At 47.0% G+C, this 21,588-nt stretch overlaps 1 protein-coding gene across 3 annotated transcripts in view; it reads right to left on the minus strand.

Annotated features, from left to right (window-relative positions):
- The window catches only part of MROH1 (maestro heat like repeat family member 1), a 491,156-nt gene that overhangs the window by 202,821 nt on the left and 266,747 nt on the right, over positions 1 to 21,588 (minus strand). For all 3 annotated transcript variants that reach the window (XM_030220764.1, XM_030220756.1, XM_030220773.1), the window contains exons 29-30: positions 20,064 to 20,199; positions 12,126 to 12,238 (exon numbers count right to left, since the gene is read on the minus strand). In XM_030220764.1, coding sequence (XP_030076624.1) covers positions 12,126 to 12,238; positions 20,064 to 20,199 — 249 coding nt within the window. The remainder of the gene's footprint in view (positions 1 to 12,125; positions 12,239 to 20,063; positions 20,200 to 21,588) is intronic.

Consider the following 21,588-nt stretch of genomic DNA (forward strand, 5'->3'; position numbering starts at 1 on the left):
ACAAACATTTACTACTACAGTTGCTCCGGTTGTGAGTAAGTTGGATTTACTAACTTCTGCATTTGAAACTTTTAAGAAAGATTCAGAAAAAGTGAATATAGACACCCAGACGGACATATCTAATCTAAAACTTAAAACTGATATGCTTATAAAGGATAGAGGGATGATACACCGCAAGATTGAACAATTTGAAAACTATAATAGGCGTTTAAATTTACGCCTTTTGAATTTTCCAAGATCTTCAGAGTTCAATGCGAGTGAAATGTTTAAAAAATATTTAACGGAGGTTCTTCAATATTCTTCAGACCTAATTCCCCCAATTAGTAAGATCTATTACCTTCCTGATTTCAAGCAAGGAGAAAAGCCGAAAGAAGTAGTGGATTTACAAAATTTAACGGATTTTCTTGAACAATCCAATATAACAGTTTTGGAAAGAAAAACTTTGCTGGTTTCGATGGTGTTTGAACAGGACTTAAACTCTTTGTTGAAAATATTCTTTAGAAATTCTACAAAAATGTTTCTAGGGGATAGAATTTGGATCTATCCTAACGTGGTGAAAACCACTCAGGATAGACGTAAAGCTTTCCTTCTGCTTAGAGAAGAGACGCGAAGCCTGGGTGCTAGATTTCTTTTATCATACCCTTGTAAATGTCTCGTAAATTACTTAGATAAAAAATATGTTTTCTTTGAACCCGAGCAACTGAAAGAATTTTTAAAAATCAAAAAAGTTGCTAGATAGTTTTCTAAGATTTAAGAAAAGCTGGATTTAAGATGTATAAGTGGTGTTCTCCAGGTCTTCTTTGATTTTTTTCTTTTTTTTCTTTGTTATATTTAATCCACCATGGTTTCTTAACGCCCTCACTGCTCTTTTTGATTAGGTGGTCTAAGAAAGAGTTATATTTTTTCCTTTAGTATTTCTTTACTGTTTCGCTCTGATTTGTAAATGCTTGTGTTTAAAATTGAAATGCAAATAAATAAAATATAAAAAAAAAAAGAAACATTTCTTTACAGAAAGGGTGATTGATGAGTAGAACAGCAGCCCAGTGGGACAGTATCCTAATTAAAGGAAGCAAGGAATAAGCATAGAGAACCTCTAAGGGAGAAGAAGGGATAGTAGAGGTTAATGGTTGGTATGGATGGACAGACTGGTTAGGCCATATACCATCACTTTCTCTGTTTCTATGTACAGAGGAACTCTAAGGGAGAGGGAAGGGATAGTAGAGATTAGTAGTCAGTATAGATGGACAGACTGGATAGGCCATATGATCTTTATAAACCATCATTTTCTTGGCTTCTATGCAGAACGGATCTCTAAGGGAGAAGAAAGCACAGTAAAGATTAGTGGTTGGTATGGACAGGCAGACTGCATAGGCCATATGGTCTTTATATACTATCATTTTCTCTGTTTCTATATAGAGAGGATCTCTAAAGGAGAGGAAGGGATGATAAGAGATTAGTGGTTGATATGGATGGACAGACTGGACAGACAGAATGGTCTTTATTTGCATTCATTTTCTATATTCTTACACTAGTCTCTCTAGTTTCTAGGTGTACTTTGTCCTTTCAGCAATAGGGTAAGCAGGGCTGGCGGATGCAGTAAGCAGGGTATACGCAGCAGGGGGGCGCCAACATTCAGGGGGTGCCAGAGACTGCCATGCTTACCTTTCTTAACCCCCCCACCACCACCACCACAGCAATGCCACCGCCATCCCCCTCCTGCTTACTACTACCTTGCCACCTGCCCCGGTAGTATAGTGGTCTCTGCGGCTGCAGGAAAGAATCCCACACTTTCCTGCCCACTGCCACTACTCCGTCTCCAGCGATCTCCACTTTTCTTTTCTGTGCCACGGATGGCCCCGTTGTATTTTAAAAATGGCTGCCAAGCTTCTGGCAGCAGTCTTTTGGGGAAAACACGGCGGCACCTGCAGCACAGAAAAGTGGAGAGCGCCGGAGACAGAGTAGCAGCAGAAGGCAGTGGGATTTTTTCCTACCCCCGCAGCCACCACTACACCACCAGGGCGGGCGGCAAGGTAGGACTCTAGTACGCTGGAGGGGAATGGCGGCTTTACTGTGGGGGAGGGCAAGGTTTTGGCACAGTGTAAGTTATCACAAGAACAAAATACAAGAAAACCAATGGACAGCATTAGGGGCTTAAAGCCCATTTAGTTACGTTAAAACGAACGAGAGGTCCGCATGAAAGAAAATTTTTTTTTTTAATTTTGACTTATGAAAAACACTTGTCCCTGAAACATGCTCAAAAGAGAATAATCCATTTGTACAAAAGAGATGACATGAAGATGTGATTCCACGTGCCCCAATGAAAGAAGAGTTTAATTTTACTTCCAATCTTTATAACAGGCTTTCCAAGGCAGATTACAACAGTTAAGATGAACCCATCAGTAAACAGGATATCCTCACTGAAATTTGACCATATATTACTGTATTTATAGAACAGTGTAGAAAAAGGAGCACAAAATATAGCCTTTATTAGTGCTGTTTCCACCAGCTACAATAATGTTTTAAGCAGTTTTAGTGACATTCAATTTTATTTCACGATATTTATATTTACGCTAGTAAAAAAAGGCCCGTTTCCGAAACAGATGAAACGGGCGCTAGCAAGGTAATCCCTCACCCCTCGGCGCATAACCGAAGCCCCTCCTCCCGGCACATCATCCAAGCCCCTACCCCCCCCCCCCCTCGGGCACATAAACCCCCTCGCCACCCACAGCCGCCAATACTAACGCTGTCCGGCCGCTGCTGCTTCTCCTGTTGAGCAGCAGCGGCCTGGACAAAAAGAAAAAAGCTAAAAAACATTTCAAACCTCAAACAGTGCTCCGTAGACAACCAGCTGGCATTGGCTGTCGTCTCTGCAGCCGCTCCTCCTCTACCCTGCACGTCACTTTCCCTGGAGGAAGACCCCGGAGCAGCGCAGCGTCCTCACAGGGGAGAGGAGGAGCGGCTGCAGAGACGACAGCCAATGCCAGCTGGCTGTCTACGGAGCACTGTTTGAGGTTTGAAATGTTTTTTAGCTTTTTACTTTTTGTCCAGGCCACTGCTGCTCAACAGGAGAAGCAGCAGCGGCCGGACAGCGTTAGTATTGGCGGCTGCGGGTGGCGAGGGGGTTGGTGTGGCCGAGGGGGGGGGGGGTATGGGCTTGTGTGATGCGCCGAGGGGGGGCTTGGGTGATGCGTAGGGGCTTGGGTGTTGCGCCGAGGGTGGGGGGCACTGAGAGCTGTTTCGTAGGCAGGGAGAGGAGTAGGGAAACACGCGTGGTTTGGTGATGCGGCGAGGGGGGGTGTCTGTGTTGCCCCGCTCCCTGCCACTTGCTCCGAAGTGGCAGGGAGCGGCGCACTGACAGCTGATTCCCAGGCAGGGGGAGGAGTACGGAAACATGCTCCGTGTGTTTCCCTACTCCTCCCCTTCCCTTGGAATCAGCTGTCACTGACGTCACTGACATCAGTGCGTTTTAGCCTAACTAGCAGACCACCTCCGAGGGAGCCAAGGTCCCAGGCAGGTTAGAACGTTGGAGGTGTGTATTATTATATAGGAATATAGGATATGGGAAGCTTTCAAATAAATTAAAAAGATGTCAAGTAAAAAAAAAATTTTTCTTCTTCACCTTTTAAGGCACTGGGCTGAAAAAGGGTGTGGGGAGGGAGAAGAGAGAAAGGAGTTGCTGGACCAGGGGGGGGGGGGCGCCAGAGACCCAAGCACCGGACCTGAGTTTAAGCACACGGTATGCAAAAATGTGGACGTCTTTTGAAATTCTTCAGTGACATTATTGGTTATATTAGTAAATCCTCTCTCAATAATTCCCAATAATCTGTAGGTCTTTTTCACCAGCACTGCACACTGGACCAGTGTCCTTAGAGAACTAACCAAAGTGATTCCAGGGACCTTCCTTAGTAATTGTGAAACTAAAGCCTGTCATTGTGTGAGGAAAGTTGGGTTGTTTTCCTAGGAGTATTACTTTGGATTTATCTCTGCCGAAACTCATTCTATTTATTTATTTATGTTTAATCATTTTTTATTGAAGACATCACATGTTGTAATACATGAAAGACATCAACTATCAACAGACTCCTGAACACATCAACACAATTCAGAATAGAAATACAAGTCTTTTCCCCCCCACTTTTAATCCCTCCCCCGCAACCTCCTCATAAGTCACCCTTAAAGACTCATTAGAATTACCTCTCCCAGTTCCAACATATATTACATTATTACCTCCGAATATCCCTAACTCTAAACATCATAACAACCAAGTGATACCAATCATGTTAAACTTGAATCTCTGCTCCCCACCCTCCAACCCTCCCCCCCAAGCCCCCTATGATTCACAATAAGAGAGTAGACTAATACAATACTTCCCCAGTAACACTCTAAGTACTTCTTAATACTATGCATCTTCACATAAGTATAAAATCAATTCTCATGTCTTCAAATCCTACCCCTCCTCATAGAGCACTCCCCACCCTCCTCCTTCCCCTTCAACCCTTCCCCTCCAACAGCCCCTACCCCATCCCCTAAACCACCCACCTCCCCCCTGTACAGGAATTCTAACAACCTCTCCTTCCATCTATAACGTGAGTGAGTTCACCAATAAGCTGCGCGCTCTGCCTGATACAGCCTGCATGTACGGCTCCCAGAAACATTGTTTACTTCTAGTACTACGATTCAGCACCAGGGAATGAAGCAAATTCCTCCACTGCCAGAAAGATGGCCCTATATCCTGAGTCCAATATTGTAAAATGCATTGCCAATAATAAGTGTCTTATATATGAATAAGCGCTCTGTGTACCGCATGATTGACCCCCTCCCCCCCAGTCCCAGCACTACATTTTTAGGCTCTTTTAGGCTCGAGCCCAATCTTCTTATGTAGCAGAGCCTCGCAGAATTCCAGAACTGGTCCCCAGAATTTCTTAATAACTGGGCATTCCCAAAGCATATGATACAGTGATGCTCTCTGAAAGTTACATTTACTACAATGTGGTGCTTGAAGTCTACCCGCGTGATAGGCCTGTATGGGGGAGAAATATGCTCTCATAATGATTCTAAATTGTATCTCCCTGTGTCGGGCACTAGTCACTTTATGTGCAATCTCCTTCAGAGACTGGACTATATCTCCACTTCTAATCTCCACCCTCAAATCCGCAGACCACCGCCGAGCCACGGCCTCATAGCTTCGGTTCGGGGCAATCCTACATAACTGTTTATAAAGTATTGACACCGATGTCTGCTCCCTTCCCTGAGGCAGAAATAAAGTCGCCAGTAACTCATAAATCCCTCTATCACATCTTTCTCTATGTAATTGCTCAATATAGCTATGAAGCTGGTAGTAGTCATACCATGTCACATTCTCTACTCCCACCATATCCTCTAAGGCCTCCCTAGATATAACCTTCCCCGTTTCCTGCATGACATCTGCCACTAAAACTACCCCTTCCTGTGCCCACTTTATAAATCTCGGTTGGGCATTCCCTATTTATTTATTTAAAAAAATGTATACCCTGCTTAAACCTAAGCGGTTCATAATAAAATCATAACAACAAAACTCAATCAACATCAACACTATGAAAATGTACTTGTATCTGCTAACATCTTACACCTGGACATTAACTGCAAAACTTATCCCATTCATTCAGTTCTGTGAAGTTATTTTACATGAGGGAAGCGATAGAAAGTCTCCTCTGGAAGAAGGTACAGGTCCCTTCATTAGACTCAGAGGCCTAGTAGCCTCAGTATAGCAGTTGGGTGCAGTCCCCTCCCAGAAGTCCTTTCAACACATCAGACTACCTTGAGTCCCTACTCTTAATGCTTTTTCAGCACAGCGGGCTCTATCGTCATTGCCACCCCCTTCCAACTTGCATACAAAACCAGGTCCAAAATAGAAGGTGCCCCCCTTGCAAAAGCAAGTTAACAGTACAGAAGTACAACTTCCCCCAATTCCAAGTAGGGTCAGAAAGTAAGGTAAAATTATGTATCATACCTGATAATTTTCTTTCCATTAATCATAGCTGATCAATTCATAGACTGGTGGGTTGTGTCCATCTACCAGCAGGTGGAGATAGAGAGCAAACTTTTGCCTCCCTATATGTGGTCATGTGCTGCCGGAAACTCCTCAGTATGTCGATATCAAAGCTCCATCCGCAGGACTCAGCACTTAGAGAATTACACCCACAAAGGGACACTCTGCCCAGCTCACCACCGCCGAAACGGGGGAGGGGAATTAACCCAGCTCATCCCCACACAAGTGGGGGAGGGGAATCCGTCCAGCTCATCCCCGCGGAGCGGGGGAGAGACACCACCCCGCCGATGCGGGGGGATCTGGCTTATCCTGCAACCGCAACCGCGGGAGGAGCTGACTGACCCTAACACCGCCGAAGCGGGAGGGGTACAAAGCTGCCCTACAGCCGCACGAAGCGGGAAGGAGTGCCGGCAGAATTTAAGTCTCAATCCAGCCCCGTAAAACGGAGGGGAGAGGAATGCAGCAGCTCACTGTAACACAAACTCGTCTCAACTCTTGAAGAATCCAAGTGAAAAAACTTGAACACGAAGTCCTCCTGAAGTAACTGAAGACTAAACTTGAACCTAAAATTCAACCAGAATATAAACAGTACAGATATCTGGGAGGGGCTATGGATTGATCAGCTATGATTAATGGAAAGAAAATTATCAGGTATGATACATAATTTTACCTTCCATATCATCATGCTGATCAATCCATAGACTGGTGGGATGTACCGAAGCAGTACTCACCCAGGGCGGGACATTGAAATCCCTGACCTCAACACTGAAGCTCCAAACCGGGCCTCCGCCCGAGCAGCCACAGTCAAGCGGTAATGCTTGGAGAATGTATGGGCCGATGCCCAAGTTGCCGCCTTGCATATCTCTGCCAAGGAGACGGACCCGGCCTCTGCCATCGAGGCCGCCTGAGCTCTAGTGGAGTGAGCCTTCAGCTGGATAGGCGGCACCTTCCCCGCGGCCACATAAGCCGCTGCAATGGCTTCCTTGACCCATCTTGCCACTGTAGGCTTAGCAGCCTGCAGACCCTTACGAGGACCTGCAAACAGGACAAACAGATGATCCGATTTCCGGAAATCATTGGTCACTTCCAAGTATCTGATGATAACTCGTCTCACATCCAGATATTTGAGAGCAGAGAATTCCTCTGGGTAGTCCTCCCTACGAAAGGAAGGGAGACAGAGCTGCTGATTCACATGGAAGCGAGAAACAATCTTGGGCAGGAAGGAAGGCACTGTGCGAATAGTCACTCCTGCCTCAGTGAACTGCAGAAAAGGCTCTCGACATGAGAGTGCCTGGAGCTCGGAAACTCTTCTGGCTGAAGTGATAGCCACCAAAAAGACTGCTGTCAACGTCAGGTCTTTCAGAGATGCCCTAGACAAGGGTTCAAAAGGCGGCTTCTGCAAGGCTCTTAGCACCAGGTTGAGATTCCACGCAGGCACCACTGAGTGCAGAGGAGGGCGCAGGTGATTAACTCCCTTGAGAAAGCGCACCACATCTGGCTGCGAAGCCAGGGAAGCACCCTTCAGGCGGCCTCTGAAGCAAGCCAGAGCCGCTACCTGGACTTTAAGGGAACTGAGCGACAGGCCTTTCTCCAGACCTTCTTGCAGGAACGCCAACACTGAAGAAATTGGAGCAGTGAAGGGAGAAAGTGAGCCTGCTTCACACCACGCTGCAAAGGTACGCCAAACCCTGGCGTAAGCAGTAGAAGTAGAGCGCTTCCTCGCTCTCAGCATAGTGGCGATGACCTTGTCTGAGAAGCCCTTCTTTCTCAGACGCTGCCGCTCAATAGCCAGGCCGTAAGACCAAAGGGGGAGGGATCCTCCATCACCACGGGACCCTGATGTAACAGGCCCTGCTCCACTGGCAGCCGCAGAGGATCGTCGACTGAGAGCCTGATCAAGTCCGCATACCAGGGACGTCTGGGCCAGTCCGGACCCACCAGGATTATCCGGCCCGGATGCTTTGCCACCCGGTCTAGCACCCTGCCCAACATGGGCCAGGGCGGGAACACATAGAGAAGCTCTTGTGTCGGCCACTGTTGGAGAAGAGCATCTACTCCCAGGGATCGAGGGTCCCGTCCTCTCCTGAAAAAGCGCGGCACTTGGCAATTGGCCGATGACGCCATCAGATCTGGGCTCGGCTGGCCCCAGCGCTTCGTGATGTCCAAGAACGCCTGAGCAGATAGCTGCCACTCTCCGGGCTCCAAGGTATGGCGACTGAGAAAGTCCGCCTTGACATTCATGACTCCGGCAATGTGGGCCGCTGACAGCTGTTCCAGGTTCGCTTCCGCCCACTGGCATAGATTCATGGCCTCCTTGGCTAGAGGAGCGCTCTTGGTACCTCCCTGGCGGTTGACATAGGCCACAGCCGTGGCATTGTCCGACAGGACCCGTACTGGCTTCAACGCCAGTACCAGGATGAACTCCAAAAGCGCCAACCGAATGGCTCTGAGTTCCAGGAGGTTGATAGACCACTTTGCCTCTGCAGGAGACCAGAGCCCCTGCGCTGTCCTTCCCAAGCAGTGGGCTCCGCAGCCCGACAAAGAGGCGTCCGTCGTGACAACAATCCACTCTGGGGTCACCAGAGGCATTCCTGCAGACAACTTGTCTGTCTGCGTCCACCAGCTCAGCGCCTTGCGCACTGCTGGGTCCAAGGGAAGGCGCACAGCATAATCCTCCGACATCGGAGTCCAGCGCTGCAGCAGAGAGTGTTGTAGTGGTCTCATATGAGCCCTGGCCCAGGGCACTACTTCCATCGTGGCCGTCATAGAGCCCAACAGCTGCACATAGTCCCAAGCCCAAAGAGGAGAGGCTAGTAGGAACTGGTCCACCTGAGCCTGAAGCTTGACAATCCGATTGTCTGGCAGGAACACTCTGCCCACTTGGGTGTCGAATCGAACTCCCAGATACTCCAGGGACTGAGTTGGGCGCAGCTGGCTTTTCTCCCAGTTGATGATCCACCCCAGGGAGCTCAAAAGAGCAACCACCCGGTTCACAGCTTTGCCGCACTCTGCATAAGAGGGGGCTCGGATCAACCAGTCGTCCAGATAAGGATGGACTTGTACTCCTTCCTTCCTCAGGAAGGCCGCGATGACCACCATTACTTTGGAGAAGGTCCGCGGAGCAGTAGCCAACCCGAACGGGAGGGCTCTGAACTGGAAGTGTCGGCCCAGGACTGCAAAACGCAGAAAGCGTTGATGAGGAGGCCAGATGGGAATATGCAAGTACGCTTCCTTGATGTCCAAGGATGCCAGGTACTCCCCTGCCTTCACTGCCGCTATAACAGAGCGGAGAGTCTCCATGCGAAAGTGCCGAACTTTCAAGGCCCGATTGACCCCTTTGAGGTCGAGGATAGGCCGTACAGAACCTCCTTTCTTTGGTACCACAAAGTAAATGGACTAACGCCCCTTGCCAAGCTGATTTTCTGGCACAGGAACGACCGCACCCAGGCGGATCAGATTGTCCAAGGTCTGCTGCACTGCCACAGCTTTGACCGGAGACTTGCAGGGAGAGAGTACAAACCCGTCTCTTAAGGGTCGGCAGAACTCTAGCTTGTAGCCGTCTCTGATGACTTCCAGCACCCAAGCGTCTGAAGTTATTGTGGTCCACTCGCCCAGAAACGAGGACAGCCGTCCTCCAATCTGCACTGGGGCGTGGACCAAGGCCCCGTCATTGGGTACGAGACCCTGGGGGAGGACCGGAGGGAGCACCTCCGGGACGGCGGTCTCTGCGAAAGGAATGCTGCTTGGGGGAGAAGTTCCTCTTGAAGGAAGAGGGGGCAGAGGAGCCCGACCTGCCCGGGCGGTACCGACGGGCTTCCTGAAACCGTCCTCTGGAGGTACCGGAGCGAGTACTAGCCCGAGCCCTGACCTCTGGTAACTTCTTGCCCTTAGACGTGCCGAGATCGGTCACGATTTTGTCCAGCTCGACCCCAAAGAGCAGCTTGCCTTTAAAAGGCAACCTAGCCAGGCGGGATTTAGAGGCGTGGTCAGCAGACCAATGCTTCAGCCAAAGCCACCGCCGCGCAGAGATTGTCTGAGCCATGCCTTTAGCTGAGGCCCTCAAGACATCATACAGCAAGTCTGCCAAATAGGCTAAGCCCGATTCCAGGGCCGGCCAATCAGCCCTCAAGGAATGATCCGAGGGGGAAGCCCGCTGCACCATAGTCAGGCACGCCCTGGCCACATAGGAGCCGCAAACTGAGGCCTGCAAACTTAAAGCAGCCGCCTCAAAGGACGACCTTAAGGCCGCCTCCAATCTTCTGTCTTGGGCGTCCTTTAGGGCCGTGCCACCTTCCACCGGCAACGCCGTTTTCTTAGTCACCGCAGTGATTAAAGAATCCACGGTAGGCCACAGATAGGCCTCACGTTCACTTTCAGGCAAAGGATAGAGGCGGGACATAGCCCTAGCCACTTTAAGGCTCGCTTCCGGGACATCCCATTGAGCCGAAATTAAGGTGTGCATGGCATCATGCACGTGGAAGGTTCTAGGCGGGCGCTTCGTCCCCAGCATAATGGCAGAGCCAACAGGGGCTGAGGGAGAGACGTCTTCCGGAGAGGAAATCTTCAAAATGCCCATGGCCTGCACTAACAGGTTGGGCAAATCCGCTGAGCTAAAGAGCCGCGCTGCAGAGGGGTCATCCGCTCCATCCGAGCGGGGATCCGTCTCCTCCAAGGAATCCGCAAAGGACCGTTGGGAGAACTCAGATACGCTGCCCTCATCTACATCGGAGGAGACAAAGTCCTCCAAGGCCTGGGAATCAACCCGAGGGCGTTTACCTCCGGGGGCCTCAACCTCTTTACCAGACGAGGGAGCAGGGGCAGCGTTTGCATAAGGAAGGCCTGATGCAGCAGCAAAACAAACTCGGGGGAGAAACCCCCCAGACTGTGCACTTCCGCAGCCTGGGCTACAGCCCTAGATGCACCCTCAACCGGCGCTCGCAAGAGCGGGGGAGAGACATGCTGCGCATCCAAGATGGCGTCCGGCGCGACACTCCACGAAGGAGCCGCGCGGGAAGAACGGCGCTTAACTTTAGCCGCTTTTGTGCCGTCGCCCAAATTAAGGGCGTTCATGGCATTAATGTCTCCTACCTCAAGGGCGGCCCAAGAAGAAGCCGTCCGAGCCGCGTGGCCGGCCAAGATGGCGGAGGCGAGCAGCGGGGGATGGGCGTTTATGGCGGGAAAAACCGCCACACCGGAGGAAGGACCGGGACACTCATCGGTCACGAAACTGTCACCCAACAAGGGCGAATCAGACTTTAAGACCCCCGCATCCCCTCTAGAAGCGCCCAAGCGATCCGGGGAGCGACTCTTTGCGCCCTCGCCCTCCGACGCCATAGGCCACGTGGAGATCAATCGGGGAACCCCCTGCCCGCTATAAAAAGGTAAAAATTACCTGCTTTCCGCTCCGAGCTGTAACGACCTGGTGTCCCAGTGAGTAGCTGCAATAAACGTCGAAATAAACGCCTTTAAGGACGTTCAAAATTTTTTTTTTTTTTTTTTTAACGGAGCCAGCGGGAGGGGGGAGAAAAGGAGGGACCTGGCACCACCAGGTTTGCACTTGCTCAAGAAGAGCCCTCAACCCCAGGCACTCAACAAAACCTAAAAATTAGGCTTGGAGGCCTAGCCAGAGCTGCTGCTGTGTGTGACCACCACCTGCTGAGATAGAGAACATACTGAGGAGTTTCCGGCAGCACATGACCACATATAGGGAGGCAAAAGTTTGCTCTCTATCTCCACCTGCTGGTAGATGGACACAACCCACCAGTCTATGGATTGATCAGCATGATGATATGGAATGGTAGCCTTACATCCAACCCTCTCCTCCTCCATTACAAAAGGTGAGAAGGCATGAGCAATCAATCACCCAAACACGGCAGGTACCACACCCTCAAAGTTATCCAGATCCAGGAGGGAGAGTGAGGACAGACCTGGATTTCTGATAATCTTATTCCGATACATTATGACATCAATGACTAGAACCAAGGAATACAAATGTTACTGTGGTTTAGGATGTAAGCTCAAAGCAAGGATTGGTCAAAATATACGTATCCAGGAACTGGGTAACTTGGCAGCTCTGTTCATGTCTTAGGAGTCTTACCATAGCAATCTGGAAGCAGGTATGGAAGAGGAAGTTGGAATCTGGGTTTTCCAGGCCTCTTCGGAGAGGTTTCAGCTTCTCTATCAGTTCATCTACATGATCCTGGGCAAAACCTGCAGAAGACACAAAGAACTTGAAAAGAGGAAAGAATTTCTCTGTTCTTCAGTTTAAACTCTGGTCTCAGAACTGCCTTCAATGGCCGTAAAGAGAGCTCCCTCTGCTGTCGAGAATGCAAACTGCTTCCACATCTTGGAGACCATAACAGTAAAAGAACAGTTCACTAACTTATCATTCTTTTATGTTATTTGTTTAATAAACTAAACACTCCACAGGACACATACAGAACTTTTATCCTATTGGTGTAGGCAAAGGACATGAACTCAAGAGATTTAATTTCTTAGAGTTTTTACCAATAACCTCAAAACATGGAAAAGCATAGAAAATTATATTTGGAAAAACAAAATTCGAAAGAGCCAAACCCCTACGAGAAAAACTGCACTGACTCCCAATCAAAAAACGCCTCGCATTCAAAATCTGCACCCTGGTTCACAAAATCATTCACAGACAAGCCCCGGGATACATGACAGACCTCATAGACCTACCAACCAAAAACACATCAAGATCAACACGAACATAATTAAATCTCCATTACCCAAGCTGCAAAGGACTAAAATACAAATCAACCTATGCATCCAGCTCCTCCTATATAAGCACACAACTATGGAACGCATTACCAAAAGCCGTGAAAACAACATATAACCACCTGAAATTCCGGAAATTACTAAAAACTAACATGTTCAAAAAGGCATACCCAAATGATCCAACTTAAATGCCTTAACATGGACATTATCTAACTCTTCTTCTTCCTACGATTCCCCAATGTGTCTGTCACACATGAACTTTACTTTACCACTACCACACTTTGTATTTGCTATAACCGGTATTGGCGATTGCCTCTACGGTACCATGTAAGCTACATTGAGCCTGCAAATAGGTGGGAAAATGTGGGATACAAATGTAACAAATAAATAAATAAAATAAGCAAAGATTACAATACGGAGATCTATTCATTTCATATCATAAAAAACAACACTAAGATGCCCTAAGAACTACAGAAAAGACAAATCCCGCTAGTCACATCTCCTGTGAATTTAACAGACATCCCAGAGTAGAAGCAGAAAATATTTCTCCTCACAAAGACCATCCATGAATCAGTGCCTTTGGGGTGATGGTTGAGGTAAAACTGAGTGAAGCGTAAAATCTGGGATAAGAACAGAGGATCCTTAGCTGTGGGGAGTGAGGGGTAAAGCCTGGGATAAGCACAGAGGATCCTTAGCTTTGTGGAGTGAGGAGAACTTTGCTTTGGGAACTTAAAGATTGGGGTTTAAAGATGGACTTGTAGGTTAGAGATAGGCAAAATAAACATATAAAAAGCAAATTTTAATCAACTAATCTCCATAGTCTTTTCCACTTAGTTTTAAAAACTTTGTCACACAGCATTAACAGATAGACTCTAGCAGGCACTGCAGGATCTAGTTTAGTCTTCCCACCCACCCTCCCCTAGGACAACTCTTCATTTATAGTCAGTTACTGTAATTAGGGTAACAAGCAAGGAGTGCTCTTACAGAGTTTTAAATACATTTCATTACCATCTAAGAAGGAATCACTAAATAAATCATAAAATATACTATTTAAACTAAAAGATATTTTTATATTAGGCTAATACCCTTAATACTGTAGCAAATTTTAAATTACTGAAAAACACAAAAACACTAAGATGGAGTCAGCAGTCCAGCAGCGAGAGGGGTGCTATCCAGTCTTTTGCATTGAGTGTCACATGTATGATTATCTCCCAGTTGGTGAGATGTCATATGTGTGTGCCCGATGCAAAGAGCTCCTAGCTCTCAGGGAGCGTGTCCGTTCTCTTGAGGCTAGAGTAGCAGACTTGGTGGAGCTGAGGGAGACACAGAGGTACATAGAGGAGACCTACAGGGATGTTGTAGAGAAGTCCCACCTCCAGTCTGGTAGCCCCTGTGCTACCTTGGAGGAGGGAGGTCTCCTAGAAGGAGAGCATCACCCAGGTGAACTAGGAAGTACTCCTGTAGCCAGGACCTGCCCACCAGGGGATGTACTATCCCCCCGCACTAAGGATATGTCTCCAAGTGCTGCCCAGAAGGGAAAGGTTAGAACAGCTGTTGTAGTTGGTGATTCGATCATTAGGCATATAGATAGCTGGGTGGCTGGTGGACGTGAGGATCGCCTGGTGACTTGCCTGCCTGGTGCGAAGGTGGCGACCTCACGCATCACCTAGATAGGATTTTAGATAGTGCTGGGGAGGAGTCGGCTGTCTTGGTACATGTGGGTACCAATGACATAGGAAAATATGGGAGAGAGGTTCTGGAAGCCAAATTTAGGCTCTTAAGTAGAAAGCTCAAATCCACATCCTCTAGGGTAGCATTTTCTGAAATGCTACCCGTTCCACACGCAGGGCCCAAGAGACAGGCAAAGCTCCGAAGTCTCAATGTGTGGATGAGACAATGGTTCAGGGAGAAACGTTTTAGATTTGTAAGGAACTGAGCAACATTCTGGGGAAGGGGGAGCTTATTCCGAAAGGATGGTCTCCACCTTAACTAGGGTGGGACCAGGCTGCTGGCGTCAGCATTTAAAAAGGAGATAGAGCAGCTTTTAAACTAGAAACGGGGGGGGGGGGGGGGGGGGGGGGGGGAAGGCCGACAGTCCCTCAAAAGCGCATGATTCGGGATAAGATATCTTTCAAAGATATCACCAAAACAGGGAAGATAGGGTAACCTGATAGTGAGGTTGCAAAAGAGACCGTAGTAGATCAGGTATCTTTAAATAAAAATAAAAATCAGTCAAAAGATTGCAAATTAATACTGTCAAGTACTAAGCATCATGTAAATAGGAACAACAAACATACTTTGAAATTTCTATATGCGAATGCCAGGAGCCTAAGAAATAAGATGGGAGAGTTAGAATATATTGCACTAAATGAAAAATTAGATATAATAGGCATCTTTGAGACCTGGTGGAGGGAGGATAACCAGTGCGACACTGTCATACCGGGATACAAATTATATCGTAGTGATAGGGTGGATCGAACTGGTGGAGGGGTAGCATTGTATATTAACGAAAGCCTTGAATCAAATAGATTGAAAATTCTGCAGGAAACAAAACACTTCTTGAAATCAATGTGGATTGAAATTCCATGTGTAAAGGGGAAAAGGATAGTGATAGGAGTGTACAACCGTCCGCCTGGCCAGGATGAACAGACGGATGCATAAATGTTAAAGGAAATTAGGGATGCAAACAAACTGGGCAACACAATAATAATGAGTGATTTCAATTACACCAATACTGACTGGGTAAATGTAACATCCGGGCACCCTAGGGAGGTAAAATTCCTTCATGAAAGCAAGGACAGCTTTATGGAGCAGCTGGTACAGGAGCCGACGAGAGAAGGAAGAATTCTAGACCTAGTCCTTAGTAGAGCGCATGATCTGGTGCGGGAGGTAATGGTGCCGGGGCTGCTTGATAACAGTGATCATAATATGATCGGATTTGATATTAGCTTTGAAGTAGGTATACATAGGAAATCAAATATGCTAGCGTTTAACTTTAAAAAAGGAGACTATGATAAAATGAGAAGAACGGTGAAAAGAACCTTAGAGGAGCGGCTGCGAGAGTCAAAAATTTACATCAGGCGGGGATGCTGTTCAAAAACACCATCCTGGAAGCCCAGGCCAAATATATTCCGCGTATTAAAAAAGGAGGGCGGAAGACCAAACGACAGCCTGCGTGGTTAAAAAATGAGGTGAAGGAAGCTATTAGAGCTAAAAGAAAATCCTTCAGAAAATGGAAGAAGGAACCGACTGAAAATAATAAGAAACAGCATAAGGAATGTCAAGTCAAATGCAAAGCGCTGATAAGGAAGGCTAAGAGGGACTTCGAAAAAAAGATTGCTTTGGAGGCAAAAACACATAGTAAAAATTTTTTTAGGGTGGGAGGGGGTTGGTGACCACTGGGGGAGTAAGGGGAGGTCATCTGGTCAGTTTGGGCACCTTTTTGAGGCTTGGTCGTGAAAAAAAATGGACTAAGTAAAGTCGACCTCACTTTTTAACCACGCCGTCTGTCGTTTGGTCTTCCAATGTCAAGTCAAATGCAAAGCGCTGATAAGGAAGGCTAAGAGGGACTGGGCGTCCTCGGCCGATAATGGAAAAAAGAAGGGCGTCCCTGATGAGCATTTGGTTGACTTTACTTGGTCCACTTTTTTTCACGACCAAGTCTCAAAAAGGTGCCCAAACTGACCAGATGACCACCGGAGGGAATCAGGGATGACCGCCCTTACTCCCCCAGTGGTCACCAACCCCCTCCCATCCAAAAAAATAAAAATAAAAATGTTTTGCCAGCCTCTATGCCAGCCTCAAATGTCATACCCAGCTCCATGACAGCAGTATGCAGGTCCCTGGATCAGTTTTAGTGGGTGCAGTGCACTTCAGGCAGGCGGACCCAGGGCCATCCCCCCCCTATCCTGTTACACTTGGGCTGGTAAATGTGAGCCCTTCAAAACCCACCTGAAACCCACTGTACCCACATCTACAGTGGTGGAAATAAGTATTTGATCCCTTGCTGATTTTGTAAGTTTGCCCACTGACAAAGACATGAGCAGCCCATAATTGAAGGGTAGGTTATTGGTAACAGTGAGAGATAGCACATCACAAATTAAATCCGGAAAATCACATTGTGGAAAGTATATGAATTTATTTGCATTCTGCAGAGGGAAATAAGTATTTGATCCCCCACCAACCAGTAAGAGATCTGGCCCCTACAGACCAGGTAGATGCTCCAAATCAACTCGTTACCTGCATGACAGACAGCTGTCGGCAATGGTCACCTGTATGAAAGACACCTGTCCACAGACTCAGTGAATCAGTCAGACTCTAACCTCTACAAAATGGCCAAGAGCAAGGAGCTGTCTAAGGATGTCAGGGACAAGATCATACACCTGCACAAGGCTGGAATGGGCTACAAAACCATCAGTAAGACGCTGGGCGAGAAGGAGACAACTGTTGGTGCCATAGTAAGAAAATGGAAGAAGTACAAAATGACTGTCAATCGACAAAGATCTGGGGCTCCACGCAAAATCTCACCTCGTGGGGTATCCTTGATCATGAGGAAGGTTAGAAATCAGCCTACAACTACAAGGGGGGAACTTGTCAATGATCTCAAGGCAGCTGGGACCACTGTCACCACGAAAACCATTGGTAACACATTACGACATAACGGATTGCAATCCTGCAGTGCCCGCAAGGTCCCCCTGCTCCGGAAGGCACATGTGACGGCCCGTCTGAAGTTTGCCAGTGAACACCTGGATGATGCCGAGAGTGATTGGGAGAAGGTGCTGTGGTCAGATGAGACAAAAATTGAGCTCTTTGGCATGAACTCAACTCGCCGTGTTTGGAGGAAGAGAAATGCTGCCTATGACCCAAAGAACACCGTCCCCACTGTCAAGCATGGAGGTGGAAATGTTATGTTTTGGGGGTGTTTCTCTGCTAAGGGCACAGGACTACTTCACCGCATCAATGGGAGAATGGATGGGGCCATGTACCGTACAATTCTGAGTGACAACCTCCTTCCCTCCGCCAGGGCCTTAAAAATGGGTCGTGGCTGGGTCTTCCAGCACGACAATGACCCAAAACATACAGCCAAGGCAACAAAGGAGTGGCTCAGGAAGAAGCACATTAGGGTCATGGAGTGGCCTAGCCAGTCACCAGACCTTAATCCCATTGAAAACTTATGGAGGGAGCTGAAGCTGCGAGTTGCCAAGCGACAGCCCAGAACTCTTAATGATTTAGAGATGATCTGCAAAGAGGAGTGGACCAAAATTCCTCCTGACATGTGTGCAAACCTCATCATCAACTACAGAAGACGTCTGACCGCTGTGCTTGCCAACAAGGGTTTTGCCACCAAGTATTAGGTCTTGTTTGCCAGAGGGATTAAATACTTATTTCCCTCTGCAGAATGCAAATAAATTCATATACTTTCCACAATGTGATTTTCCGGATTTAATTTGTGATGTGCTATCTCTCACTGTTACCAATAACCTACCCTTCAATTATGGGCTGCTCATGTCTTTGTCAGTGGGCAAACTTACAAAATCAGCAAGGGATCAAATACTTATTTCCACCACTGTAGGTGCCCCCCTTCACCCCTTAGGGCTATGGTAGTGGTGTACAATTGTGGGAAGTGGGTTGGGGGGGCTCAGTACCGAAGGTAAGGGAGCTATGCACCTGGGAGCAATTTGGAAAGTCCACTGCAGTGCACCCTAGGGTGCCGGTTGGTGTCCTGGCATGTGAGGGGGACCAGTGCACTACGAGTGCTGGCTCCTCCCACGACCAACTGCCTTGGATTTGGTCGTTTTTGAGATGGGTGTCTTCGGTTTCCATTATCGCCAAAAATCGGGGTCGACCATCTCTAAGGTCGACCTAAATGTTGAGATTTGGGCATCCCCAACCATATTATTGAAACGAAAGATGGACGCCCATCTTGTTTTGATAATAGCGGTTTCCCCGCCCCTTCACGGGGCCGTCCTGCGGGGACGCCCTCAGGAAAACTTGGGCGCCTCATTCAATTATGCCCCTCTATGGGTGTGAAAGTTAGTTGGAGGGATGCAAGGATTGAGGTTTACCTAGGGTACCAGCCCCATAACACCATGCATACCCAAGCCAACATAAGCTGGAAGGAGGAAGACACCTCCTGCTTCCCTGGAGTCACCCCACATGGGCCAGAAGATGGTAGAGGGGTGCTTCAAGGAGCAGGACGCAGTCTGCTTCTGGCTCTTTCATCTTTGCTTAACACTGTTATCTCTCAGTGCCAGTACTGATCAGTAGAATGTTCTGCATGCATCACACAAAACTTTGATGATTTCTATCAATACTCAGACTCGAGGGGGAAGGGGTCAATGCATCCCCAACTTCTGGTTAAGGTTGAGGTTCCTTGGGAGGTTTTGTCACCAGTACAGATGCATTTCCTTTCACTCTTAGCACCCTGAAGACCCCTAGGTGTCAACTTTTCACTGTGCTGCAACTACAGATATTGTTTTGGGTCTAATAAACGTTAGTGTGTCAGTTTCCAACACTGCACTGGTGTACCCCCCACAATTCTTGAAGCTGCTGGGGTTGTGGGAGGGGTTCTGCTTTTGGAAGAAAATTAACTGATACAAAATCAAACAAACAATGTCATGTTAAAAACTATATCCAATGCATTAATACAAATATTAAGTTACTTTTGAAAACAATGGAAGATCTTAAAGGGACCACTAAGAGGACAAAGTGATACTGAGAACCAGAACTGAAACAGCAATGTGTAATTCTAAGGATGCACTACTTTTAGAGAATGCTGAAAGCTTTGTTCTCTTAGGCTTCCATGACTGGTGTCATGGTTATTGCAGTTGTCAGTCTTCATATACCACAAAGAAAGTTACTGCTTGATGACTGAAACGTCTGTTCCACTTACTTAGACGCACAAAACCTGTACAACTGCAATAATCTGAAAGCTTCGTCTACCTATATTTGGCTCAACTCCTTCACATGCCATCAATCACTTCATATCCTGCTTGTACTCAGAGAAGTGCTATACACAGTCTACAGTCTCTTAATGGATATTCAGGTGCCTCTCTGCTACTGATGTAAAAGCTCCAAACTCTGAAGGTCCCCTCTTAACCGCTGATCCTACTCTACTCTTGCTTTTTTATGAGCTTCCGCAATACTGATAAGTTCCCCCCTTAATACTGCTTTCAAACTTTCCCACATAGCTTGAGGAGAAAACAGGCCACGATTATTATTACACAGAAACTCTCTAATAGTGCTCTTCACCTGCCGAATCACCTGAGATACCATGAGAGCTCTGGGGATCTCTTACCTCCGTAGCGTTGCTGGATGTATAGCAGATAGTATATACAGTCCAAAGTCTGCTGACGGATAGTGGCCAGCGAGTCTGAACATCGTGGAGACAAAAGCCCAATCAGGAGGCCCAAGTTGTGAAATGATACCACGGTCTGATCATGCAATAAAAGGACAAGTTGAAGGGAGAGAATACACTGAAATTATCAAATGCAAACAAAAAACAAAACCAGTACATTAATAACAGGTGAAAGGAAATCCTTATGCTTCTGCTGGACCTGCACTCTTCAAACATTCACTTCCACTGAAATACACTTGGTGCAGGGTCTACAGTATCCCAGGGTACTGTAAAGAGAACAAATCTACAACAGAATACTACAAGGAGAAGTCAAGCAAGCTGTGTACAGAGAGTAGGACCTAATGTACTGGATGCAAGGGACAGAATCTACAATAGTACATGCTCTGAAGCTGTGGAACTCATGTGCTCAGCGGACTCTGGGAGCAGGAGGCAATATGTGATGGATCACACTCTTATGCTGTGGATCTTGCGTGCTGGAGAAGGATTGGGAGCAGAGGACAGGTGATGGATCTGCTCTAAGGCTGTGGATCTTGTGTGCTTGGGCAAGGACCGGGAGCAGAGGACATATGATGGATCTGCTCATAAGCTGTGGATCTTGTGTACTGGGGCAGGGTTTGGGAGCAAAGAACACATGCTAAATCTGCTCTTAAGCTGTCAATTTTGTATGCTGGGGCAGGGACTGCTGAGATTGTTAAACTTCTTCAGTCTATTAATTTCTCTGCCATTTTGTTGGATTTAGTTCCACTTTGTTATTTGTTTCACTGCAAAGACACGATCGCACCCTTTTTGACTTATTTAGTTAACCTTTCACTGGATGGTATTAGTGTTCCAAGTTATTTAAAAGAAGCCATAGTGAAGCCCATGCTAAAAAAAAAAGGGAAGAGTGTTAAAATGGTTATTCAGGTTTCAGATCCATTTGTAACTTGTCGTTATTAGCTAAAACACTTGAAAAAGATGTTTAATTTCAATTAGCTGAATACTTGGATAACAAGAAAATCCTACACTCAACTATCTGGCTATCAATACAATCACAGTACAGAATATTTGCTGTTGGAGATAGTTGATGAAATGCAACTTAAGACTGATTACTGGTTTGATGCCCTTTGAGCGCAAGTTGACCTTACTGCAGCCTTTGATACAATTTCTCGTTTTAAATTGTTACCATGTTTTAAAGATATTGGTATTGATTCTAGCATTAACAATGGTTTGATTCATATTTTTCAGATCAAACGCATACAGACTGCTGGAATTCAGAGCTTTCTTCAAAAAGGTTTTCTCAGACCGGAATCCCTCAGGGCTTTCTTGTCGCCAGTTCTTTTGAATTTGTATCTTGTCCTGATATCATTATATTATGTTGTTATCCACTTACCCACTTCTTAATCAACATAATTTTCATATGAACCTTAATAGCAATAATTCTGAAATTCTTCTCTGTTAATATGATTGCCATAATATTCCTATGCAC

Source organism: Microcaecilia unicolor, chromosome 1 (genome assembly GCF_901765095.1).
Source record: "Microcaecilia unicolor chromosome 1, aMicUni1.1, whole genome shotgun sequence".
Lineage (NCBI taxonomy): Eukaryota > Metazoa > Chordata > Amphibia > Gymnophiona > Siphonopidae > Microcaecilia > Microcaecilia unicolor.